This window comes from Sarcophilus harrisii, chromosome 5, assembly GCF_902635505.1.
Source record: "Sarcophilus harrisii chromosome 5, mSarHar1.11, whole genome shotgun sequence".
NCBI classification, from domain to species: domain Eukaryota; kingdom Metazoa; phylum Chordata; class Mammalia; order Dasyuromorphia; family Dasyuridae; genus Sarcophilus; species Sarcophilus harrisii.
In genome coordinates, this window is record NC_045430.1 from 245,445,955 (window position 1) to 245,473,783 (window position 27,829).

The following is a 27,829-nucleotide window of genomic DNA, read 5'->3' on the forward strand; positions in this document are numbered from 1 at the left end:
GTCTGTCATAGTTGATCATGGCATAATCTTGGTGTTGCTGTGTACCATGTTTTCCTGGTTCTGTCTTTTTAGCCAGTCTGAAAGATGTGAGAGGGGGTACCAAGAACTAAAAGACCCATTGAGTTTCAGTGTTATAATGCTCTGAAAAATAATCATTGAGACCTTCCCTTGGGCAAATAATTGATAAAATTGAATGCATTTTGGATGCTTCATCTAGGTTTGCAGTCTTGTAGACATTTATGGATTTCATTTAAGAAATCATTTAGGCATTTCAGAAACATGCACAAAAATAATGATATAATAATAGCTAGTATTTCTGTGATGTGTGCTTTACAAACATTGTGTTGTCATAGCTTCATTGCATCCTTCATTCCTGAAGGTGCTATCATACCCATTGTACAGATGAAGAAATTGAGGCAGGCAGAGGTTAAATGACTTGTATATGGTTAAATAGCTAATTAATATCTGAGGGAAGAGTTTAACTTACATCTTACTAACTGTAGGTATGCACTCTACCTACCAACCTAGGTGCCTTCCAACTCTGAACGAACATAATGAATGAATGATACATCTCTGGCAGTTTCCACTTCTAGACCTAATCTAGTTTCTTCCTTTTAAAGTAAAGCATTTTTTTATAAAAGCTGAATTAACAATATGGAGCAAGATTTAAAAGAAAAACAAACATCTACAGTCACTTTCAGGATCTGGATTCCTTCTTAGGACGTTTTAGGTTTCTTGTCTTGAATATAAAATTCCTCTCCAATTAACCATTCCTTTCTCTGTTTTTTTTTTTTTTTTCAACTTACTAAGGTTTAAGCAAAAGTATATGTGAAAAGGTAGTCATTCCACACTCTTTATTAAGTACTTTGTCAGATAATTTTTTTCTTCTTCAATAGTATTTTATTTTTCCAAATACATGTAAAGATAGGTTTCAACATTTATTTTTGTAAAACTTCATGCTCTAAATTTTTCTCCCTTTCTCCCTTACCTCCCCCTTTCTCAAAACAGCAAGCAATCTGTTAGAGATTAAATATATGCAATTCTCTTAAACATATTTTTATGTTTGTCATGTTGTACAAGAGAGATATGTACTAAAAATGATGTGAAAGAAACAAGTAAACAAAAACAAAAGATGAAAATATGTTTTGAGTCATATTCAATCTCCATAGTTCTTTCTGTAGATGTACATGACATTTTCCATCCTAAGTCTATTGGAATTGCCTTAAATTGTTGGAAACGGTCAAGTCCTTCATTGTTATCGTAACATAATCTTGTTATTGTTTACAATGTTCTCTTAGTTCTGCTCATCTCACTCAGTATCAGTTCATAAGTCTTTCCAGGCTTTTCTGAAATTGGTCTGCTCATAATTTCTTATAGAACAATAATATTCCATTACATTCATGAATATACCATAACTTATTCAGCTGATGGGCTCCATCTGACAGGCATCACTCAGTTTCCGGTTCTTGCTACTACAAAAAGGGCTGTCACAAATATTTACACATGTGGGTCCTTTTCCTTCTTTTATGATCTCTTTAGGTACCTACAGCAGTAGATACACTGCTGGACAAAGAATGTATACAGTTTCATAGCCCTTTTGGACCTAGTTCCAAATTGCTCTCCAGAATGATTGCATCAATTTTGTCAAATCCTTAAGAATAAAATGTTCTTGCCTTGCCAGCTATGTGCCCTGGAACTTCCATGAACCCTTTCCTGGACAGTATCAGTTCTCTGGTGAACAGGATCTGGAATATTTCCTACAGCTTGTGCATGAGGTTGGATTATTAGTTATTCTGAGGCCAGGACCTTATATCTGTGCCGAGTGGGACATGGTGAGTGATTCCTGCAAATGATTTCTGTCTTTTCTTGCTAAATTACATATTTAGGGATCTATCTTCTTTTTTGCACCATAGCTAATATGGAGATAATCTTTTGCATGACTACACAATTTATAATGCTTGCCTTCCCAAGGGGAAGCTTAATAATTATTCTAGAAAAGCAAATACTCATAAGAATTTATCTTATTGAAAAAAAGTTTTACTCTAAAAAAATCTTTTTAGTTTAAGTTTACAAAATGGGTATTGAGATGATGACTAAAATGACGTTTGTGAAAAGAACAGTAAAAGGAAGCTGAATTCTGACTTTTCTTGGTTCTAGAAAATAGCTAATGAAATACAACTTTCTCTTCCCTTCTTAGCAGAGGGGTGGGGGACTCATGCTTTTGGTTGTTTTGATTTAGCTATTTATCTTTGTTTCTAGAGAAACATCAAAACTTGGGGCTGGTTGGTAGGGGTAGGAGAGGAGGGGTTATAATCTGTGCTTTTAAAAACAACTCATCAATACATCTTTTTTTAAAAATAATTTTCTTTTCCCCTCTCCCATCCCAGGGTGGCCTACCTGTTTGGCTTTTAGAGAAAAAATCTATTTTTCTCCGTTCTTCTGATCCTGGTGAGTTGCTACTATTTGATAAACACAAGTTTGTTGACAGCCATAATAATAATAATAATTTCAGATATTTTGATAGAGTGAGTTAGCATGAATCTTTAAGTTGAGTAAATTTTGAGTGTTATTTGAGTTGGTTATAACCAAGCTCTAAATTCACTCTAGATATGTATGGGCCTCATCCTGTTTCTATGTATGGGTCATGGAACCCACTGGTAATTTGGTGAAACTACAGACCCCTTCTTGGGATGACATGTTTGAATGCATAAAATAAAAATGTAAGATTACAAGCAAACCAGCTATATTGAAATAGTTTTTTTAATAACTTATATGCAAACATAGTTTCAACATTCACTCTTGCAAAAACCTTGTGTTCCAAATTTTTTTTCTTCTTTCCCCCACCTCCTCCCCTAGACAGTAAGTAATCCAATATATGTTAAACTTGTACAGTTTATACAGTACAGTACATATTTCCACAGTTATCATGCTGTACAAAAGAAATCTGATCAAAAAGCAAAAAAATGAAAAAGAAAATTAAATGTCAGCAAACAACAACAAAAAGAGTGAAAATATTATGTTGTGATTCACACTCAGTTCCCACAAGCCACTCTATGAATGCAGATGGCTTTCTCCATCACAAATCTATTGGAATTGGCCCAAATCCCCTCATTGTTGAAAAGAGCCGCATCCATCAGAATTGATCATCACATAATCTTGTTACTGTGTACAATGTTCTTTTGGTTCTACCCACTTCACTTAGATCAAACAGTTCATGTCAGTCTCTCCAGGCCTTTCTGAAATCATCCTGTTGGTCATTTCTTACCGAACAATAATATTCCATAATATTCATATACCACAATTTATTCTGTCATTCTCCATTTGATGGGCATCTACTCAGTTTCCAGTTTCTGGCCACTACAAACTGGGCTGCCACAAACATTCGTATACATGCGGATCCCTTTCCCCTTTTTATGATCTCATTGGAATACAGGCCTAGTAGAGACACTGCGGGGTCAAAGGGGATGCACAGTTTGGTAGCCCTTTGGGCATAGTTCCAAATTGCTCTTTAGATTCACTGGGTAAGTTCACAACTCTACCAACAATGGAATGTCCGGTTTTACCTGAAATATCGTCAATAAACATTCACAGAACAAGCTTGGAGATCCTAGTTTGAGAAATCCAACTCTAGGCGGAGCCAAGATGGCGGAGAAGACACACGCGTCTTTCTAAGCTCTTCTCTTACCCTCTTTATCAATAATATGACCTCAAAATATTTTAAATGCCAGTAAAAGATAAAAGTAGAACAACTCCCCAAAAAAAAAATCTGCAGTCGAAAAAGGTTGGTTCGGGGCCGGGGGAGATCGGGCCCAGACTGGGAAAGTGGGTTCGGAGGTCTAAAAGGGGTGAAGGCAAGATCTCACCCGCCTTTTGGCCCCAAGCTTTTCCCGGGCGTTTGATCCTGCAGCAGGAGGGCCGGCCGGGTTAGCCTCAATTCCCGGGGGCTGCGGGCCATAGGGGCTTTTCAGGGCCAATTGCATCAGGCAGAGACACTGGGCAGGTTTGTGGCTGTCGGTTCTCGGTCTCGCCAGCTGCTACTCACAGTCCCGGCCTGGGGGACACTTTCACCCTTATTCTAGCGGAGGCAACGATAACCCCTAGCCCTACTAAGGGTTTGATAAGGGCCGTTGAACCACTTCCTGTTGGGGAAGGAAAATTCAAGAGCACTCCCAACCCGGGCGCGGTTTAATCTTTCCCTGCTCTGCAGGGAAGCTGGTAACCCTTGCCTGGGAGACCTACCCAAAGGCTTTAAAACATGAATAAAAATGAAAAAAATAAACAGCTTCTTGCAGAAAAAAGCAGGTCACAAACCGAAGGTCAAAACAAAAGCATCAGTGCCTCCTTTACTAATGCTTCTAGAAGAACCATTAAAAGTCTCAAAAGGGTTAGAAGAAAAGGGAAAGGAAAGAAGCCTTAAAGAGAGCAAAACTGAAATCAATTGGAAAAAAAAATTCTCAGGAAGTGCAGGGAAACAAAATTGGTGAATTGGAAAAAATAAAAGGCTCAAAGAAATGGATCCAAAATTGGAAAAGAAAAGAACAAAGAAAAGGGATCTTAATTGGAAAAAGAAAATAATTCACTAAAAAAAAAAATTAGTGAAATGGAAAAAAAACAGACCAAAACAATTTAAAAAACCAATTGGACATATACAGAAAGAAGAAAAAAAGCTATTGAAGAAAATAATTTTTAAAATTAGAATTGAACAATTGAAACTAAAGATTCATTGAGACAAAGAATCAGTCAAAAACAAAAAAATGACAAACTGGAAAAAACCCAATTATCTACTTGCAAAAGCAGACTTGGAAAATGATCTAGGAGAGATAATCTGAGGATTATTGGACTTTTGAAAACTATGATGAAAAAAGGCCAGATACTATTTTAAAGAAATCATCAAAGAGAACTGCCGATTAATAGAATGAAGGTAAAATACTTGAAAAATTCAAGAAATTCTAAAGAAACCAAAATAAAAACCCCGAATATTGTGGCAAAATTTGAACTATAAGATTAAGGAAAAAATTTTAAAGCCCAAAAAACATTTAAATACCGAGGTGCCAATAAGGTAAAGACTGGCTGCCTCTACATTAAAGGAAAAACCTGGAATTGATTTAAAGGCCAAAGAACTTGAGATCAGCGAATAAACCCACTGTGACATTTTCTTCAGGGAAAAGATGGAATTTAATGAAACAAATAATTCCATTTTTTGAAGAAAAAACCAGAACTAAACAAAATTTGATCTCCAGAATAGAACTCAAGAGATGCAGAAAAGGTAAAAATAACTCTTGAGAATTTTTTGTTGTGGATATACAAAAGAAACATTATAATTTGATTGTATAATAACATAAAAAAGGGGAATATGGAAAAGGGATGATGGCAGAATAAGGTGGGAAGGAGGGAAAAAAGAAACCAATCCCACAAAGAGGCTAAGAAACTTATCATATCAGGAATTTAGAGGGGGAGGAACATTGTAATCTTACCTCATCAGAGTTGCTCAAAGAAAAATAATTGACATTTGTTTTAGAAAAATTTCTCCCCATTAAAACGGGGAAGGAAAAGGAAAAGAAAAAGAGTTAAAGGAAGGAAGGGGGAAAGACTCAAGGGGAGGGAGGGATTAAAGAGGATAAGTATCGTGGTACAAAAAGTTTAAAAGGGGAAAAGAGGGGGGGGCAAGAATAAGTAAAAAGCACAATCTGGGTTTGGATGGGGAAATACAATTTATAATTCAATAAATGTAAATGGGATGAACCCCCAAAGAGGCAGATAGCAACTGGATCAAAAGTCAGAACCCCTACAATATTTGTTTACAAAAACATTTAAAGCAGGGGATGCATATAGGTAAAAGTAAAGGCTGGGCAAAATCTTTTCTTCAGGTGAAGTCAAAAAAAGGTGATTTTCAGATCAAAAAGTAAAAAATTGATCTAATTAAAAGAGATAAGGAAGGTAACTACATCCGCAAAGGGTACATAAAAACAAGCAATACAAAAAACATATTGCCCGTGGTTGGATCCTTCCTAAAGGAAGTTAAGAGGTTGGAAGAAATAACAACAAAACTGTAATAGGGAGATCTCAACCGTGCACTCTCAAATTGAAAATCAAACCACAAAACAAAAAGAAAGAAATTAAAGGTAAAATATAATATTAGAAAAATTAGGTATTTTTTGGAGAAAATTGAATGGAATGAAGAAATACTTTCTTCTCAGCAGTTCAAAAAAAAACCTATTTCATAAAATCAAAATAAAAAAATTTTTTTCCCAAAACTAAAACCATTCAACAAAAAGTTAGGGGAAAAGACCAAAAGTTTGGAAATAAACAATCTATCTTAAAGAATGATTGGGTGGCAAATTATGATACAATTAATAATTTCCTAAGATAATGACAATCATAACAAAATTTGGGGATGCAAAAGGGTAATAAGAAAATTTTATATCCTTGGGCACTTGAAAAAACAGAAAAGAAAAGATTAATGTGGGTTTCCAAAAAAACTAAAAGAAAATTAAAAACCCCAATCAAATACTAAATTGGAAATTCTAAATTAAAGGGAAAAAAATATTAAAAAAAACTTTGAACTAATTAATAAAACTAAGAGTTGGTTCTAAGAAAAGCCAATAAAAAATAAGCCTTTGGTAAATCTGATTAGAAAAAGGAGGAGGAAAAATGAAATTAGTAGTCTTAAAAAAAAAAAGGAGAACTTTCCACCAATGAAAGGAAATTAAGAAATAATGAGTTATTTGCTCAACTTTTAAAAAATTTGATAACCCTAAGTGAAATGGATGACTACCCAAAAATACGAACTTCAATAAAGAGGAAGAAGTAAATTGTTGAATAGTCCCATTTCAGAAAAAGAAAGGCAAATTAAACAACTCCCTGAAAAAAATCCCCAGGAAGATGGTTTACGTTTTCCAAAATTTAAAGAAAATTGGCCCAGTCTATATAAATTATTTTGATAAAATAGGGAATGAAGATCCCTACCAAATTCCTTCATGCAAATGGTACGATACCAAACCAGGTAGGTGAAAACAGAAAAGAAAATTATAGACCAATCTCCCTAATGAAATTTGATGCTAAAATCTTAAATAAGATTTGCAAAAGACTAAGAAAATCATCTCAAGATAATACCTTGATCAAGTGTTTATACCAGGAATGAGGGCTGGTTCAATATTAGGAAAACATAATAAATTGGCCAAACCAAACAAATTAACAAAACCATAAGATCATCTCAATAGATGCAGAAAAAGCATTTGATAAAAATCCAACATCCATTCCTTTTAAAACACTTGAGGTATAGGAATAAAATGGACTTTTCCTTAAAATAATCACAGCATCTATTTAAAACCATCAGTAAACATCATATGTAATAGACAAACTGCAACCATTCCCCAAAAGATCTGAGTGCAAGGTTTCCCCTATCACCTTACTATTTAATATTTAAAAGCTAGCTATAGCAATAAGGCTGAGAAAGAGATTAAAGGAAAAGAATAGGCAATGAGGAAGCCAAATTATCACCTTTCCGATGACATGATTATTTAGAACCCCGGATTCTGCTAAAAATTGAAATAATCCACAATTTACAAAGTTGTTTATAAAATAAACCCCATAAGTAAACTTATATACACTAAAAAATCCAACAGTCAAGTTAAAGAAATTCCATTTAAAGAACTACTGTAATATAAAATATTTGGAATCTATCTGCCAAGGAAAATCAAAACTTTATGAGCAAAATACAGACTACTTTTCACAAATTAATTGATCAAAATTGGAAAAATATTAAATTCTTGGATAGGGCACAAAATAATAAAGATGACAATATTACCTAAACAATTATTTATTTAGCCCATACCAATCAGACCCCCAAAAACTATTTTAATGACCTGAAAAAATAACAACAAAGTTCATATGGAAAAAAAAGGCAAAATTTCAAATAATAAAAAAAAAAATCAAATGATGGTGGCAGCTGTACCAGATCTAAACTATACTATAGGCAGCAGTTCCAAAACTAGGGTTTGGCTAAGGTGATTAGTTGATCAGTGGAATGTTGGTTCAAGGGATAAAACAGTCCAAATATAAACAACCTAGTCTTTGAAAACCCAAAGATCCCAGCTTTTGGGATAAGAACTTTTCTGTTTATAAAATTGCTGGGAAAATTGAAACTAATATAGAAACTAGGCATTGATCCATCTTAACGCCCGTACCCAAGATAAGGTCAAAATGGGTTCTTACCCAATTTAAAGTAAATTATTAATAAATTAAGGAACATAGGATGTTTACCTCGACCTTGGGAAGGGAAGGTTTTTATGACCAAAGCAGAACTAGAGATCATTACTGATCAAAAAAGAAAATTTTGATTATACCAAACGAAAAAGTTTTTGTACAAACAAAAACTAATGCAGAAAGATTAGAAGGAAGCAATAAACTGGGAAAATATTTTTTAAGTCAAAGGTTCTGATAAAGGCCTCATTTCCAAAATATAGAGAATTAACTTAATTTATAAAAAATCAAGCCATTCTCCAATTGAAAATGGTCAAAGGATATGAACAGACAATTTCAGATGAAGAAATTGAAACTATTACTAGTCTAAGAAAAGATGCTCCAACATTTATTAAAAAATAAATTAAGACAACTCTAGATACACCACACCTGTCAGATTGGCTAAATGACGGGAAAAAAATAATGATGATTGTTGGAGGGATTTGGGGAAAACTGGGCATTGATTCATTGTTGGGGAGTTGTGACGAATCCAACCATTTTGGAAGGTTTGGAACTATGTCAAAAAGTTAAACGTATCCCGTCCACAGTGTTTACTGGGATTATATCCCAAAGAGATTATAAAAGAAGGGAAAGGGACCTGTTAAAGGAATGTTTTGTGCAGCCCTTTGTGTGGCTGAAACTGGAAACTGAATGGATGTCCATCAGTTGGAGAAGGCTGAATAAATTGTGGTATATAAAATTATGGAAAACCTGTAAAAATGACCAACAGGATGATTTCAGAAAGGCCTGGAGAGACTTACAACTGATGCTAATGAAATGGCAGGACCAGGAGATCATTATATTTAAACAACAATACTGATGATGACCAGTCCTGATGGATCAGGCATCCTCAAAAAGATAACCAAATCATTTCTAATGGGCAGTAAGAACTGAACTACTGTCCCAGAAAAGAATTGGGAATGACTAAAACCATTTTAATTCCCATCCCTATATTTAGCACACCTGCATCTTTATTTCCTTCGCTAATTGTCAAAACAGGTCTGTTCTTTTGACAAAAAATAATTTTTGGTCATTATACTTATTGTATCTAAGTTATATTTTAATATATTTAACATCTACTGGTCATCCTTCATTTAGGGAGGGTGGGGAAGGGGGAAAATTAACAAGAGGTTTGGCAATTGTTAACTGTTACCCATTATATATCCTGTAAAAAAATTAAAAAAAAAAAAAAAAAAACTTTTCAGACAAAGAATAGACTAAGTTTCACCAGAAAGGATAATACCTACAATGTTTGGCTAGATGCCAACGTGGAAACTCCCTCTGCCTTGGTAGAAGGTACCTGTGGTACTCGGAGAGATTTGCTCAGTACCGCACAGTCAGCATCCACCAGTGGCGAGAGGTGAACTCTTGGCTTCTTGACCTTAAGGTCTCTACTGCAGACCATGCCAGCTTGTCTACTGTCTAACATTTGTATTTACTCTTATCATGGAGTTAATAGAATTGATTTTTTTCCTTGTCTCTCTGTCTCTGTCTCTCCCTGTATCTCTCTCTGTCTCTGTCTCTCCCTGTATCTCTCTCTGTCTCTGTCTTTCCCTGTATCTCTCTCTGTCTCTCCCTCTATCTCTCTCTCTGTCTCTCCCTCTATCTCTCTCTGTCTCTGTCTCTCCCTGTATCTCTTTCTGTCTCTCTCTCTATCTCTCTCTGTCTCTGTTTCTCCCTCTATCTCTTTCTGTCTCTGTCTCTCCCTGTATCTCTCTGTCGCTGTCTCTCCCTCTGTCTCTCCCTGTATCTCTCTTTCTGTCTCTGTCTTTCCCTGTATCTCTGTCTCTGTCTCTCCCTCTATCTCTCTCTGTCTCTGATTTACCTCTCTTCCCAGGGCCTATCTCATTAAGAGGAGGTGCCTTTCTAGGTATTGGCAAGATCAGGTTAATGAAGTCAGTAGTGGAAACTTACATAGGATTGATTTCTGTGGTCTCAACGGTACCTCCTGTTCCTTTGACAACAGCACTATTTGAGCCCGTGATACTATTTCTCTTCCTTCCATTTGACTGGTGATGGTTATAGTGATCAATTCTCAAATGCCATTTGGTTGCTTTTTCAAGCTTAAAGTCTCAAATTACTTTGACATATTAAGGATGAGATCTAACATTTACATATCAGTTTGTGGTTTACAAAGCTCTTTGTATGTTATCCCATTTAATCCCTACAATAACCTTGGGACAAAAATACTTTTCATCTCCCAATATACTATGAGCAATCATGTTTCCAGAAACACTAATGCCATTCAACAAAAAGCTTAACTTATCCTGTGAGGTAGGTAAGGGTTAAGCCCCCTTCTTTGTCCTGAGTATTTTCCCCCTTCCCCATTAAGTTTCAATTAATATTATTTTCCCCCTCATTTTGTCCTCTCCCTCTCTTTCTTATCTGTTTCATCCCTTCTCCTCTTCCTCCCTCTTCTTCACTACCTTCTTCCTTCCCTTCTTCCTTCTTCATCCCTTTCTCTCCTCTCTCCCACCATATATGTGTATATACACATAGAGCAGCAATGTGCTAATAAATATTTAACAACCAACTCTCTGATGGGGAAAAAAAGGTAGAATACACTTTTATGTTCAATCTGCCTTATTAACATTTTCCCATCACTTTCTTAAGTCTACAGCCAAATAAACAAAACAAAAAAGCTAAATGGCTCAGACTGAAAATTTAAGTCGGCTCTTATGAGTCAATGAGCTGGCTCCAGCACCCCCCTGCATAGAGAGAGCTAACAAAGTGGCACAATGAGTAGAATGTTGGATTTGGAGACAGGAAGACCTGAGTGACCTTTTGCAGTAAGTAAAAAAAAAATAGTCTGACCCTGAGCCCTTCGAAGCTGTGCCAAAGGGTACAAGTGCTGGCAGATGTTACCCAGATGTGGAAAAGCTTGGGAGTAGAGGCCCCATAATGGACTGTGTGTCCATTTCATTCATCACCAGATTGGCCACAGGCTGATCAATTTCATTTAAAAGAACTTATATTATGAATTTAACAAGTATCAACAGTTATAGACATTTTAGGATATAGAGAACAGGAAGGAAGACAATATATAAAATGATGAATTCCATTTTTTGTTATATTTTTTGTAAAAAAACAAAATAAAAAATTGTAGTAATGAAATTGTTCTCCATGTCTGTGTTCCCTTATGAACTTTCTTTTGATGTTTTCTGTGTTTAATCTCTCATTGTTCTTTTTCCACCTTCTCTCCCCTTACCTCCCCTCTTCTCTTCCTTTCTAATTATTCCTTCTTCCTTTTTCTTTCTTCTTTTTTCTTTGTTCCTTTCTTTGTTCCTTTTTCTTTCTTTCTTCCTCTTTTTCTTTCTCCTTCCTTTTTCTTTTTTTTCTTTCTTTCTCCTTCTTTTTCTTCCTTCTTCCTTTCTTTTCTTTTTTTTTGCATCATAATCGCTACTCATCAGTTTTTAAGGAAAACAAATCAGCCCCTTCACTGGACCTGAAGATCCCCAAGTCCTTTTAGTACAGAAAGGGTGACAAAGAGTCTAAATTGTAGAGGATTTCATTTTTTAGTGAAGCACCTATATGGTGCCATTATGCCCAGAGTACCAGGCCTGAAATTAGGAAGATTTGGCTTTGAATTCAAATATGACCTCAGATAGATACTAATTGTATGATTCCGGTTAAGTCATTTCATTTTGCCTCCATTTCCTCATCTGTAAAAACAAGCAGGAGAAGAAAATGGCAACTCCTCTGGCATCTATGCCAAGAAAATCCCAAATGGAGTCACAAAGAGTTGGATCCAAGTAAACATTTTTTGGAATAAGATTTTGGAAACACAAGTGCTGAGCTGTATAGGTCTTCTTCCTTTTGTCTCTCAGATTACCTCAAAGCAGTGGATAAGTGGTTGGAAGTCCTTCTGCCTAAGATGAAGCCTTACCTCTATCAAAATGGAGGGCCAATTATAACAGTCCAGGTAAGGAGTCAGGAGGGCTTCCAGTCCCACCCCCTACCTTCATCCCCAAAATGCTGCCTTACATTTTCGTTCTTTCTACCATTTTAGCTTCTTATTAGATGCAGTGTTTGGCACAAAGAAAAAAACTTCTTTCCTTGTATTTATCACTTATAAAAATACAATGTCATAGTGGACACATAGTCCTGAACTTGGACTGAGGAAGATCTGGGTTCAGATTTTTTCTCTGCTGCTTATTAATTGAATAACCCTTCTCTGAGCCTCCATTTCCCCATCTGTAAATGGGGCTAAAGGTATATTATCTACCTTGCAGAGTTGTGAAACTCGACTGAGACAGTGCATATAAAGCACCATAATGATTATTATTGCTCTCCAAAAACAATGTCGGATTGCTTACAGCATGTTGCAATAATAATCATAATTATAATAGAAGCGCTTTGCATATATTACTTCATGATCCTTCTAGTAATCTTGTGACAGAAGTACTAAAGTTAAATGATTATTGCAATTTTATAGATAAAGAGATGAAAATTCAAGAAAGTGAATGTTTGAGAGTGGAATTCATAAGCAGACCTTCCTTACTCCCAAGTACAGCACTCTGTTCCCCATACTACATTGCTGCTGCTTTATAATTTATTTAGTCTCTCTAGTGTTCAGTTTCTTCATCCTTTAAATAAAGGAATTGGACTAAATCATCTCCTGAGTCCATCCAAACTCTAAATTCTAAGATTCTGTGTGATTGGGGAAGAAAGTAGAAGGGGATAAGTGACTTTTTTTCCTTTGTTTTTTTTTTTTTTCTCTCCTCATAGGCTTTTAGGATTTAGATGTAGCATGGAGTCCATTCCCCCCAAAACTTGCATGAGTTGCATTAGTAGCAAAATTAGAAGCTTTAGAAGCAGAATTTGAACTAAGACATTCTGGCTGTAGAACTAGTTTTTCTTTTCAGTTTATTTCATTTCTTTTTATTTGTCAATTTCCTTCTTATATCTTCTATTTTTTCTTGCCTTTTCTATTTCCCTAAAATTCTTGCTTTCTATAGGAGCCTGTCTGATGAATGGTATTGGATAAATTGAAAGTTGGTAAGGATGGATCAGAAACGACTGTACATTTAAAAAAAATCCCTGCCTGAGTTTCAGACTGTAAACTCATTAATACTGCTGTGGGCAAGGTCATAATTTGGTGAACATCGTTGTCGCCTCATCAGTCTGTAGGATCTAGTTTACATGACTAAAATTGAGGGACTTTTTGGGGTGCTCTTCCTCAGAATCTCTTCTGTAGTCTCCCCTTCAGTGTCTCTTACTCCCTCTTACTTTCTCTCATTGTCTGGCTTTCTTTATCTGTCCTTTTTCTTTAGCCCATGCTCCTTAAATCACTTTCAGTTTCTCCCCACAGTTTCCCCACCACATGGTTATTGAAACCCTAAGTGATATAAATCATTAGCTCTACAGAATCTGGTAGAGGTTTGTGGCCTCTCCTTGAAATTTCCTCCAGAATTTATTCATCCCCAGCAGATATTAGGGTGATAGATAGCACCCTTATCAGAGGAGGCTGGAGGCTGTCAGATTTGATGAGGGAGATTTGGGGGGAGGATTAAGGGGATGTTCCTGGTGTACAGGATGATGGCAGATGGCTGATGCCAGTTTTAGACTTTCACAAAATAGGACAGCCCTTTCAGATGAGGAGGCTGAGAAGGGGCTTAAGTTGCCCAAGAATACAAAGTCTTTGTGATTAGTCTGGTGATTAGAGATTGTCTTTCATGGTAGAGCATAGCCAGAATTGAGTCAGATCAGAAAAGTCAACCTAGTGGGGTTAGGCAAACATATAGCCCACTAACTCTGTGGTTGTCTTATCAATGGTGCAGGAAACAATTATGATTAAACTAAATTTACTGAAATTTCATCTCTGAGACTATGGTAGAATCTACCTGTTTAGATTTGTTGTCAACATCATCCTTATTATTGTTGTTATTTTGGAAAGTCCACTGATATCTTGCTGGTCAATGGTCAATAAGTCTGTCAATAAACATTTATTAAGCACCTTTTTTGTGCCAGGCTCAATTCTCAGTTCTGGGGATAAAAAAAAGATTTTAAATAGCTCACAATCTGATGAAGAGACAAGAAGCAAATATATGGAAAAAAGCAAGTTATCTACAGGATAAAACAAGAAGTAAGAGAGGTCAAGAAAGGCTTCCTGTAGAAGGTGGATTTTTAGTTAATCCTCACAGGAATCCAGTAGGTAGAAATGTAAGAGCTTTCTAGGTATGGGGGACAGTCAGGAAAATTCCCAGAGTTGAGAAGAGCATCTTGTTCTTGGAATAACTAGGAGTCAGTGTCACTGGGCCAAGGAGTAGAAGATAAATGGAAAGGTAGAAGGGGGAAGGTTGTGAAGGGTTTTGATGCCAAACAAAGATTTTGTATTTGATCCTAATGATATTAGAGAGCCACTGGATTTTACTGAATTGGCTATTGGCAGATTAACAAAATTGCTACCCCCTTATGGTGATTCATTGTCAATTGATTGATTCAATCCTTCCATCAACCAGGGTCTCTTTGAAAATCCCAGTTTGTTTCCACATTAAGATTTAAGTTTTTGATTTTCTTAGACGCTAGCAAAGTGTTTGACATCTCAAGAAAAAAACAAAAAAAAAAACAGACTCTTCTTGTAAACAAGATGGGCTAATCAAGTCTGATGGGAAGAAGTAGGCTAGATCCATAGAGTAGTCATGAGTGATTCAGTGGCCCTCCTGAAGGAAATTTACAGTGGAGTATCCCAAAAGTCTGTGCATGTAATGTATGACATTTTAACCAGTGTCTTAGAAAAGGTGTAAATGTTGTAACAATTATTAAAATTGATGACATAAAATTGGGAAGAATAGATGGATGATTCTAGATGATGGAATCAGGATATAAAAAGATGCTAATGGGCTAGAATGTTGGGCCAAATCTAATCAATTATAATTGAATAAGGCTGACCATAAATTCTTGCATTTGGATTAAAAATTCCTACATATAAGATGGAGGAGATATGTTTAGGGAATAGTTCTTTTGCAAAAGATCCAGGTGGGTCTTAGTGAATTGCAAGCTTAACATGAATCAACAGAGTGATAAAGCAATCAAAGCTGATTCAATATTTTTTTTCAAATTAATAAATATTTATTTCTTCCTCCTATTGAGAAAAACACTTAAAAGTGTTAACAGTCAGGTAAATATAAATTCCTACATGGATCATATCTAAAAGTTAATGTCTTATTCTGCATTGAAGACCATCATTTTCTTATCACTCGGTGGATAGCATAATTCATCATCAGTCATCTGGAATCATTAGCAGAGTGATAGTGTCCAGGGGTAGGGAATTAAGAGTCCTGCTCTAATGTATACACATTATTGGTTAGAATTGTTTAGTTCTTAGATCTGTATTTTAGGAAAAAATATTTTTTAGCTAGAGAACATCCAAGCAAAAGTAGTAAGATTGGAGAAGGGTCTCACATTCATGCTATAAGGATTGATTGAAGTTACTAGAAGACATGGGGTGGAATAATGGGAATAAAAATGAACCGCTCGTTTTTTCAGCTTCCATTAATGAATTATCTTCCTCTACTAAAATGTCAGCTTCTTGAAGATAGGGATTGTGTTTTTGCTTCTATTTGCATTCCTAGCACTTAGCACAGTACATGTGACAAGGTAAGCCCCTAATAAATGGTTATTATTGGTGGACTTAAAATTAAATAAATGCTTAGAATTCTTTTGGAATTAGAATTATAAGATGCCACAGGCAATTTTAGCTTTGGTATTAGGAAAAAGTTCTCAACTCATAAGAGTTATGCAACAGTGATATGGACTTTCAGGGGAAAGTATGGCTTCTCTGGGATTTCTTGCTGTATTTATGGGTTAGATGAGTTGGCTTCTTTCCAATTTTGAGACCTTGATGATAGGAGATCATTTCATCTGACCCAAAAGTACCAAGTGTCAAGAAATGATAAACCCTTTTTAAGTCTTTGGAATAGAAACCTATCATTAAAAATTGGGCTTTTCATTTCATCAAAATCATTGTCTGAGAAAAAACAACTTTCATTATCTCTGGGAGGGTCTTAATATCCCTTTTTCAGTTTCTCTGTGTGTGTGTGTGTGTGTGTGTGTGTGCGTGTTTCATTCCATGTCTCTTACCAATGTCTTCCTGCCTTTCTTGTGTGTCATTCATTACTTTTTTCCCTCACTTTTTTTCCTCTAACCTTCCTCATCTTATGGCCATTTCCCTTTAACTAGCTATAGGACCAAAGCATGTTTTTCAAAATTATTTATTTTAGTCTGTAAAGCAGAATTTTATGTCCTCTTTCTAATTTGAAGAGCAGGCAAGTGTAGAATATTTTATGCTTTCTCTTAAAAATATAAAGACTTATTCACTAAGGAAACCCTCCCTCCATTTTTGGGTGGTGGATTAGTGGTCCTTCAGAGAGAAGATGCTTTCTCCTTGCTATAATATATAAAAAGAAATTTTTTTGTATTTGTGTGTGTCAATGGACAAGGGATCTGGTGAAGCTTATGGAGCCCTTTCCAGATGAGTATTTTTAAATACATATCTTTATAAAGGAAACCACTTATTTTGAAATAGGTTTTGAGATTTTTTTTTAAATTCATAGGCCTCAGATTTTAAGAAATCCCTTCTTTAGCGACACCAATGATAAGTGGATTCATAGATTAGGAAAAGAAATAGCCAAACACATATTAATGATGGACTGTAAGAAAAGGCCCAAAGATAATGCCATTCTGTCTTTGCAGACCTCATATATCTTTTCTCAGAGAAGAAGTTATGCTTGAGAATGTTCCATAACTTTTTGAAAAGTTGTATTTCGTGTGGCAACTTTTGTGTTCTTGGATGCATTGAAATAGCAAAATATGAAATATCTGTCCAAGGACTCATTTCTTTTTTTTTTTTTTTTTTTTTGAATGTCTGATATGGTTGTCTTTTTTTTTATTATTATTATTATAGTAACTTTTTATTGACAGAATCAATGTCAGGGTAATTTTTTTTACAACATTATCCCTTGCACTCACTTCTGTTCCGATTTTTCCCTCCACCTCCACCCTCCCTAGATGGCAAGCAGTCCTATATATGTTGAATATGTCCTAGTATATCCTAGATACAATGTATGTGTGCAGATCCAAACAGTTTTCTTGTTGCACAGGGAGAATTGGATTCAGAAGGTAGAAATAACCCGGGAAGAAAAACAAATGCAAACAGTTTACATTCATTTCCCAGTGTTTTTTCTTTGGGTGTAGCTGCTTCTGTCCATCATTGATCAATTGAAACTGAATTAGATCTCTTTGTCAAAGAAATCCACTTCCATCAGAATACATCTTCATACAGTATCATTGTTGACATATATAATGATCTCTTGGTTCTGCTCATTTCACTTAGCATCAGTTCATGTAATTCTCTCCAAGCTTCTCTGTATTCATCTTGCTGGTCATTTCTTACAGAACAATAATATTCCATAACATTCATATACCACAATTTACCCAACCATTCTCCAATTGATGGGCATCCACTCAGTTTCCAGCTTCTAGCCACTACAAACAGGGCTGCCACAAACATTTTGGCACATACAGGTCCCTTTCCCTTCTTTAGTATCTCCTTGGGGTATAAGCCCAGTAGAAACACTGCTGGATCAAAGGGTATGCACAGTTTGATAACTTTTGGGCATAATTCCAGATTGCTCTCCAGAATGGTTGGATTCGTTCACAGCTCCACCAACAATGTATCAGTGTCCCAGTTTTCCCACATCCCCTCCAACACTCATCATTATTTTTTCCTGTCATCTTAGCCAATCTGACAGGTGTGTAGTGGTATCTCAGAGTTGTCTTAATTTGCATTTCTCTGATTAATAATGATTTGGAACACTTTCATATGAGTGGTAATGATTTCAATTTCATCATCTAAAAATTGTCTGTTCATATCCTTTGACCATTTATCAATTGGAGAATGGCTTGGTTTCTTATAAATTAGAGTCAGCTCTCTATATATTTTGGAAATGAGGCCTTTATCAGAACCTTTAACTGTGAAGATGTTTTCCCAGTTTGTTGCTTCCCTTCTAATCTTGTTTACATTAGTTTTGTTTGTACAGAAGCTTTTTAATTTGATGTAATCAAAATTTTCTATTTTGTGATTAATAATGGTCTCTAGTTCGTCTTTAGTCACAAATTTCTTCCTCTTCCACAAGTCTGAGAGATAGACTATCCTATGTTCCTCCAATTTGTTTATAATCTCGTTCTTTATGTCTAAATCATGGACCCATTTTGATCTTATCTTGGTATACGGTGTTAAGTGTGGGTCCATGCCTAATTTCTGCCATACTAATTTCCAGTTATCCCAGCAGTTTTTGTCAAATAATGAATTCTTATCCCAAAAGTGAGGATCTTTGGGTTTGTCAAACACTAAATTGCTAGAGTTGACTATTCCGTCTTGTGAACCTAACCTGTTCCACTGATCAACTAATCTATTTCTTAGCCAAGACCAAATGGTTTTGGTGACTGCTGCTTTATAATATAGTTTTAGATCAGGTACAGCTAGCCACCTTCATTTGATTTTTTTTTCATTAATTCTTTTGAGATTCTTGACCTTTTATTATTCCATATGAATTTTGTTGTTATTTTTTCTAGATCATTAAAATATTTTCTTGGAAGTCTGATTGGTATAGCACTAAATAAATAGATTAGTTTAGGGAGTATAGTCATCTTTATTATATTTGCTCGACCTATCCAGGAGCACTTGATATTTTTCCAATTGTTTAAGTCTGACTTTATTTGTGTGTAAAGTTTCTTGTAATTTAGCTCATATAATTCCTGACTTTCCTTTGGTAGATAGATTCCCAAATATTTTATGCTGTCAACAGTTATTCTGAATGGAATTTCTCTTTGTATCTCTTGCTGTTGGATTTTATTGATGATGTATAAAAATGCTGAGGATTTATGGGGATTTATTTTATAACCTGCAACTTTGCTAAAGTTATGGATTATTTCTAATAGCTTTTTTGTAGAATCTCTAGGGTTCTCTAAGTATACCATCATATCATCTGCAAAGAGTGATAGTTTGGTTTCCTCACTGCCTATTCTGATTCCTTTAATCTCTTTCTCGACTCTTATTGCCGAGGCTAGTGTTTCTAATACAATATTGAATAATAATGGTGACAGTGGGCAACCCAAGGACTCATTTCTTTAGGAAACTGGCTACCAATGAAACTTTTAGAGAGTTAAAATGAAAGAAAAAGAAGATAATTAAAAAAAAATATTTAGTAGAGCCTGAGGTTTTGAGGAAATTGGATGCAAATGGAATTGATTAATATGGCAGTGTATTCCTGGCTGTCCAACTTGTACAACCATTATCTTCCCATTGGAAGTCTGCCTTAGAAAGTCCACCCAACCCACCATGGGCCTTTTTCTACGTAAAATGTTTCCAACTATTTTGCTTCTTGGCTTTCAGTAAAACTTCATGCCCCCTATTTGATATGAAAGGAAATAAATTCTTAAAGTTATCAATTATGTGCTCATAAGGAATTGGAGAGATTATATTTGTGTTAGTAAAAACTTTATTCAGACAAGTAAATTGCTTTTTCTTTTAGCAGCATAAAGCTATTAAACATCAACTATTTTCAGAAGCCCCACTAATTTTAGAATATTACAATGGATTAGGACAGTTTTTTGCCGAATATTTATTCCCCATATTCTCAGGGTGGAGCGTTTAGTTATTCCATTAAGATTTCTGGATTATCAGTGGAAACACGGGCTGTTCATTGTTGATTCCCTCACAAAACAGTGAGATTTGGAGTGTCTGGGCCAAGATGTTGCATTTCTAGCATAATGGGTCATGAGTGTGTTTCTCTTTTCACATAATTCTCAGGTTGAAAATGAATATGGAAGCTACTTTGCTTGTGATTACAACTACCTCCGTTTCCTCCTGAAAGTCTTCCGCCAGCATCTTGGAGAAGAGGTGGTTCTTTTCACCACTGATGGGGCTGGCGAGAACTATTTAAAATGTGGAACTCTGCAGGATCTTTATGCGACAGTAGACTTCGGAACAAGTGAGTGGTCATATTAACAAGCAGGATGCTTCTGGGGTGTTTTGTCTTTTCCCCAAATTAACCACCATGTGGACAATTATTTTATGTTTTTTGGATGCAGAGCAAAACATAACTTCTCATTTGTATTTTTGAGAATGAGCTAAAAAAATAATCATACAATTATAATAAATAATCAAACAATGTGTTATCTTCCTCCGTGTTTTAGGGTTTACATAGTGCTTTAACATAAATCACCTTAGTTAAAAATTATAATCTCTACAATGCTCGATCTGGAATCAGAAAGGCCTGAGTTCAAAGATGACCTCAGACACACATCTGAACAATTCACTAAACTCTGTTTACCTCAGTTTTCTCATCTATATAATGAGCTAGAGAAGAAAATGATGAACCACTTCAGTATCTTTGCCAAGAAAACTCCAAATGGGGGCATGAGAATCAGATATGACTGGAAAAATGATTGAACAACAAAGCTAGCATTTTTATGGTGCCCATTATGTATGTGTGTGTGTGTGTGTATTTATATATACACACACATATATGTATATATATATAAAATATATATACTATATTCAGTGCTGCAAAGATTTTGTTATCTCATTTGGTTCTCACAACAAACCTTGGAGGTATATGACATTATTATTTCCATCTTACAGTTGAGGAAATCAAGGCAAATGGGCTTAAATGTCTTGCCCAGAATCACACAGCAAGTGTCTGAGTGCAGATTTAAATTCAGGTCTTCCTCATTGCCCAGTGCTGTATCTACTACACTGCCTAGCTAGTCTCAGTGTATTCTAGACAAATTACTTCACCTATGTCTAACTCTATTTCCTCAACTGTACGTTGAGTGAGTCCAGAGATATGATCTCCTTTCCAAGGTTGTGAGAATTGAATGAGGTAACTGATGTCTACAACAGGAGTGACATAGCAGAACTGTAGAAATCAAGTGCGATTATGTGCATGTATGTCTCTGTGTATAATATACAGAGACATACACACACATATATAAAGGGCTTTGCAAACCTAGAAATCTGTATTAAAGTTACCTATTACCTATTACCTGCTATTATTGTAGCTCCCTTAATTTCCTTCTAAACTAGGACTAGCAGACCCCTCGGGATATTTTTCCCAACCATTCTGGGGATATTTGGTGAATTTTTTACACTGCCTGTCAGCAAAGAGAAGAAAAGATGAAAATAAAAGCAAGAAATTTATTTTCTATCAGAGAAATAACTTAAATATATAAAATTAAGTGTGAAATATATATCAAGTAAACACAAGGTTTTTTCATGGGAGTCAGCAGGAGCAGCAAACAGAGGAATTGGCTTAGCCTTCTCTAGAAGGGAAAGTTTAAGTAAGCTTTGGAACAAGACAAAAGCAGGAAGTTGTGTGACTCTCGCTTCAACCTTAGTCATCAGATTGTTAGCTCTTTGAGTTGGCCGATGTCATCTTGTACTTCCTCTGTCATCTATCATAACACCTGGTTTTTACTTTGGTTTTGTGACCGATGAATGCTCTATCAACCATGGATGCTCCTGAAAACAAAGTTTTGTAGCTGAAACCATGAGCCCATAAGGAACTTTATCAGAGTCCTTGACTTTCAGGGACGTGGTCTTCATTTCTTTTCAAGATTTTTTGTTCATGTTGCAAAAAATATACATCCATTTTATATATAGATATGGATATGGATACATTTATGCACGTATTTATGCATTTTTTCTCTCTCTAAAGATGTACCAAAGAATTTCCTGATATTTCCTATTAAAAGCCACTTTGAATAAATTTGGGGTTTTTTGGGAGTTTTTATACTAATTTGATTTTTATGTATTATTTTATTATAAAAAATTTTAGGAAGAGAATTTGTTTGGGTCACGGATCTCCACAGCTAGTCAGTTGCATAGGAAGTGGTGATGCTGATTTCCTTCCCCTGTTCTGAGACACCTTCTCCCCACAAGAAGGACAATTTTTTTTCTGCTGAGAGGAGTCCTTGGTCAATGATATATTTCTGTACAATAGTAATAACCATGGCTAAACATTGCTGTAGCATTGTAAAGTTTTCAAAGCGCTTTGTGGGTGTGTGCATATCAATATATATATTCATATATTGTGTGTATACAGTATTAATATAGAGCAACATATAAGTATGATACATATAATATTCATACATATATACTTCTGTGTGTATATATACACATATTTGTGTCATTCCATATGTGTATTATAGAATAAATTTGTGTAACATACTGTATGCATAACCAATTAGATATGTTATATAATGCAATATAAATCAGTAAAATATTCTCTGTGTGTGTATGTGTGTATGTGTGTGTACATACACACAGACATAAATGTGTAATCATTTGATATAGGTTTTATTTGAAACTTATTTGAAATAAGTTTTATTATTACCCCCATTTTGAGGTGAAGAAACTGAGAACAGCTAACTGACTTGCCCAGCGTCACACAGCTGATGTCTGAGGAGGGATTTGCACTTGGGTCTTGAATGGCAAATCCAGCGAGTTATAAACACTGCCATCTAGTTGCTTATATCAAAGTCCAGATAGATTACTGTTGTAGGAGCCAAGGCAAAGCCCCTTTCAACTCTGGAGTCCTCAAGGAGGAGACGAAATAATTATAAAGAATTTGCTATCAAAGTTCAAAGAAGGACAGTTTCTGCCTTGGGAGAGCAGGGACAATTTCATGGACAAATGGTATGATTTTAAGTCAGTACCATTCTTTAAACATTTATTAAGTACCTATTGTGTGTCAGACACAGATGAGCTTTTTGGATAGACATGGACAGGGCATTCTGGATGGTTATTTGGACATTCTCTTTTTGACACTTTCTTTTTCTAATTACACATGAATGCTCATGGTCTCTTTTTTCCCACACTTCACAGGTAGCAACATTACACAAGCCTTTATGATCCAGAGGAAGGTTGAGCCCAAAGGACCATTGGTAAGCTTTCATTGCTTTTATGCTTGGAAAGGATGGGTGCCAAACACAGGTGACTGTTGTAGGGACCATGAAACATGTAAGACAAAGATCCCAGAGGTTGTGTGGTCCAACCTACACTCAAAAATCTACTCATTATCTTCCCTGCCTCCTGGCCAGGAAGACTTCCAGTGATGGGGAGGAAATTACTGGTAGCTCTTCTCTTTCACTTTTCTTGACATTGAGCCCCACCTCCCTGCTGGTTGTACCCGTGAGTCTGATCCTTCTTGCATAAGACACCCCTACAAATAAGACCATCATATCTGTCAGTAGTTCTCTTCTTTAAGCTAAATAAACCTTGTTTTTCCACCTTATTCTGTGTCCATGTGCCTGTCACATCCTCAAATTATATTGGATTTATTTAACTGTTGATTTCCCCTCCTTTCAGTAGAACATAAGCCCTAGAATTTTGGGAGTCTTTGTGTGTCCATACTGTTTGGCAAAAATTTTCCAAAAAGAGAAATAGAAAAAACGGGGTTGAATTTTAGGGGCATAAATACAGATTTTTCTCCTCTTAAACAAGTTGGAATCATAAAAATAATATAAATCATATAAATTGAACATAAATTAATCAGAAATTGATCATATAAATTGATCATGGTACGATTAAGTTGGGTTTTTTATGATCAGTTTAGCTTTCCTATCCTAGTTCTTTTAACATGATTAATATATGGCAACTTTTTAATACCTGGCATAGTATCTCTTACCCGTCATTGTTGCTCTGAGTATTTAGTAAACAAGAGGCAATCTGGTGTAAGGGAAAAGATGCACTGAATATAGAATCTGAGTCTCCATGCTAATCCTAAAATTTTGCTTTTTAATAATGATTCCCTGAGCCATCTCTCTGGTTTTGTTCACTTATCCCTAAAATAAGGGCATTGTGTAAGGTCCCATCTGGCCTCGTGGTTGAATGAGCCAATACACACTTCTCAACAAGTGAGATGTACTGTGTTCCATTGGAGGTACACTCTCATGTGTTCCTTAGGGTCCATGACCCAACCTTTGTAACAGAACGGCGTTGGACCAGAGATGATCTTTCATAATCCCTTTAGTAGAAAGAGAACCAGATTTGGGGCTACAAAACCTAGATTCATGTCCTTCCACTAGATGGATATCCCAGACAAGTTGCTTTATTTCTAATTTATCTCTAATTTAATTTGCTACTAAGGCAGCAAGGTCTTAGTAGTTAAAATATTGAGTTTGTAGTTAAGCATTCCTGATTCAGATACTTCTTAGTTGTGTGATTGTGTCTCAGGCTCAGTTTCCTTACCTGTGAAATCAGAGTAATTAATAGAATTCCCTCACAGAGTTGTTATAAGGGTCAAAAGAGATATTTTGGACAACCAGGTGATACACAAAGTATTGAGCCTGGAGTCCAGAAGGTTCATCTCCATGAGTTCAAATCCTATCTCAGACACTAGCAATGTGACCTTAGACAAGTCACTTAAAACCCTGTTTGCCTCAGTTTCTTTATCTGCAGGAAGAGCTGGAGAAGGAAATGGCAAACCAAGAAAACCCTAAAATAGCAAACCATCCTGGAATTTTTGCCAAGAAAATCCTAAATGGGGTCATGAAAAATTGGATAAGACTGAATAACCATAGCAAAGTGCTTTGCAAACCTTAATTTGCTATTATTATAATTGAAATTTGCTTAATTTGCTACTTTTACAATAAAATGTGCTTAATTTGCTGTTATAATTAAAATAAATTTGGAAGAAATGCTCTCTAGCCCTCACAAAAAGACTCCGTTAAGCTTCATCTCTTGTACTCTAACATTCTTCCCTTCAACATGTTTAAAAAATTAATTTTTATTTTTATAGCAACTTAATTTACCATCCCTTCTTCCATTCAGAGAGCCATCCCTAATAACAAAAAATTAAAAAGAAAAAGGATTTCAGCTAAACTATACAACAGATAATTCAGATCTGACAATATTTACAGTGTTCCACACCCATACTCTGCCATCAGTCAGCAAAGAGAGGAGAGTTTCAAAGTCTAACTTTATGTATTTTACAGTGTCATTCTGCAACTTTTTGGAAGTGGTACTAGGGCACTGTTAAGGCAAATGGCTTATACAATATAACACATTTCCATTCTGTGGTGGCAAATGTTACAAGTGAAGTTCTTGTTCACTTTCAATCCCTTTACCTTTCTCTTTTGTAGGTTAACTCAGAATTCTACACTGGATGGTTAGATCACTGGGGTGAATCTCATCAGACAGTCAGCACCAAAAACATTGTCGCTTCTCTTACTGACATGCTTTCCCGTGGTGCTAATGTTAACCTGTAAGTGAACTTGGGGAAAGAATTTTTGTTTTTACTTATTTTTCAAGGAATGTAAGTAACTCTTTTTGGAGGAATATAGTAAACACTAAACAGATTTTTCATGGTTGCAAATCATCTCCAGCTCTTTCTTATAATGTATTATATTGATTTGAATATGGAATATCCCCTGACTTAGGCCTTGTTCCTAACGTGAGATCTCTTTGAAAAGGAAAAAAAAAAAAAAGATGGACATATGAATAAGTGAGAAATAGTGTACCTCAGTAGACAAGAGAGATGGCTTGGAAGCCCCACGAATCTTTGAATTAATTCTGTGATATATATTGGCACATATAATAAATACTTTTTGGATTGAATATTTCTCCAGTTAGCATTATGTGATTTTTTTTTCTGCTTTTATTTTCTGGGTTCTGAATTCAAGTAATACTTTAAATATTTAATTTTGTTGGTTGTTACGATAATTTTTTTTAATTGTATTTTTCTGTGGAACCACGGTAACCTTATGCTGGGGTAAGGGCGGGGGGAGACAGTTGATTTTTGTGGCTTTATCTTTTGCTCTTCAGCCTTGCCAGAATCGAAGTCATCAGAGTCTCTTTCTGAATTACTAAGTGCTCCTTTTCATTCAGCAGAACTCTGACAGTTCCCTTTTTCATTTTAGATATATGTTTATTGGTGGGACCAATTTTGGCTTCTGGAATGGTAAGAGTTCATTTGATCTATGAGATTTTCATCTTTGGTTTTCTTTTAAAATCTGGGTGTTGCAGCAAATTATATTTTTATTTTATAAGTTGAGTTTCTTTTTAAAAAAGTAAAACTAGCCACTATTTTTGCATTTGAAGGAACAACTCTAAAAAAAGACATAGTGCTTCTCTTTTGTGTTTCCTTTTTTTGGGGAAGGGTCACTCCTTCTGTGCCCCACCCTTTCCTTTTTATTCTGACTTAGCCACATCTTCAAGCATAATTTCATTTAGTGAAGAGTTTCTCTTCATAAAATAGGGCTCAGTCTCCTAGGTCTCAGATTCATGCTGGCCAGTTCTAAATGACTCCAGGGCTGGTGAAATTACTTCTGTGGTTTTTTTCCTTTTCTTTTTTCATTATGAGAGTAAATGCATGAATCACCAACTTACTTGTTGGGCAAGAAAAGGGAGAAGTTGTAAAACTTAAATAATACCGCATATAGACCTCTAGTAGGGTCAAGGGTGAAAATAATAACACGGTGGTTTGGGCATTGTTTACAGATTTGATTTATCTGTGTATACCTAGTTCTCCTTACTTATGGTTGAAAGGTAAACGGCCACTACAGGGTTGGACCTGAAGTCAGATGACTTGAATTTGCATCCTGACTCAGACACTTAACTAACTATAGGACCCTGGACAACCTCTAATTAGTCACTCTCAGCCTTAGTTTCATGATCTGTAAAGTGAAGTGAGATAATAGCTAGATGTACTTTTCTTTTAAAAAAAAAAAAAAAAGAAAGAAAGAAAAGAAAAATCAAATGTTTGTTTTTGACAGTTGGGTTTGAGGAGACGTAATAAAAATCTATGTGAAAATCTTAGTGCAACTTATTTACTCTATGAGTTAAGTGAAATGGGAGTACATTCCAGCATGGGAGACAGCCAATTTATAAATACATAAAGAGTAGAGATGAAGTTTTGTGTGTGAGAGGAACAGCAAGAACGCTAAGTTATTGAAGAAGTTAGTCTTGTTGACAGTGATTTCAGGTTTGATTACCTCCTTGCATTTATTACCCCTTCCCCTTTATGTAGCTGATCCTGAACCAAAATTTTCTTTTTGTTTTTTAAGTTTTGAGTTCCAAATTCTATCCCTTTCTCCCTTTTATGACTTCTCCTCTCTCTTGGACGATAAACAATCTAATATAGCTTATATATATATCTGCTACCATTTTCTTAATTTGGTGGCTTTGGATGAATGGATCAAATCTTTTGCAATAATGAACATCATAAACCTATTGAAGCCTTTTAGAATGGGGAGAGTATGAAGGAATATGAGAAGTTCCAAGGATTTCAGCAGTCTTGTAGGTTTTTTAAGAAAAAATTTGATGCTTTGTAACAAATAAGTAGTCAAGTAAAAATAAATACATGGACAACTAAGTGGTGGACTGAATACAGTCCCAGGCTGGAATCGGGATTCATCTTCATGAGTTCAAATCTAGCCTTAGACTCCAAGAAAGATATTTAACCCTATTTGCTTCAGTTTCCTCATCTGTAAAATAAGCCAGAGATGGTAAACTATTCCTCTCTCTTTGTCAAGAAAACCCCAAATGGGGTCACAAAGAATTGGACACAACTAAAAATGACTA

At 35.5% G+C, this 27,829-nt stretch overlaps 1 protein-coding gene across 3 annotated transcripts in view; it reads left to right on the top strand.

The window, feature by feature from the left end:
- GLB1 (galactosidase beta 1) overlaps positions 1-27,829 on the top strand; it is an 80,346-nt gene that overhangs the window by 19,866 nt on the left and 32,651 nt on the right. For all 3 annotated transcript variants that reach the window (XM_031940021.1, XM_031940020.1, XM_031940022.1), the window contains exons 3-9: positions 1,682-1,832; positions 2,388-2,448; positions 12,069-12,163; positions 20,054-20,234; positions 23,132-23,190; positions 25,390-25,511; positions 26,167-26,207. In XM_031940021.1, coding sequence (XP_031795881.1) covers positions 1,682-1,832; positions 2,388-2,448; positions 12,069-12,163; positions 20,054-20,234; positions 23,132-23,190; positions 25,390-25,511; positions 26,167-26,207 — 710 coding nt within the window. The remainder of the gene's footprint in view (positions 1-1,681; positions 1,833-2,387; positions 2,449-12,068; positions 12,164-20,053; positions 20,235-23,131; positions 23,191-25,389; positions 25,512-26,166; positions 26,208-27,829) is intronic.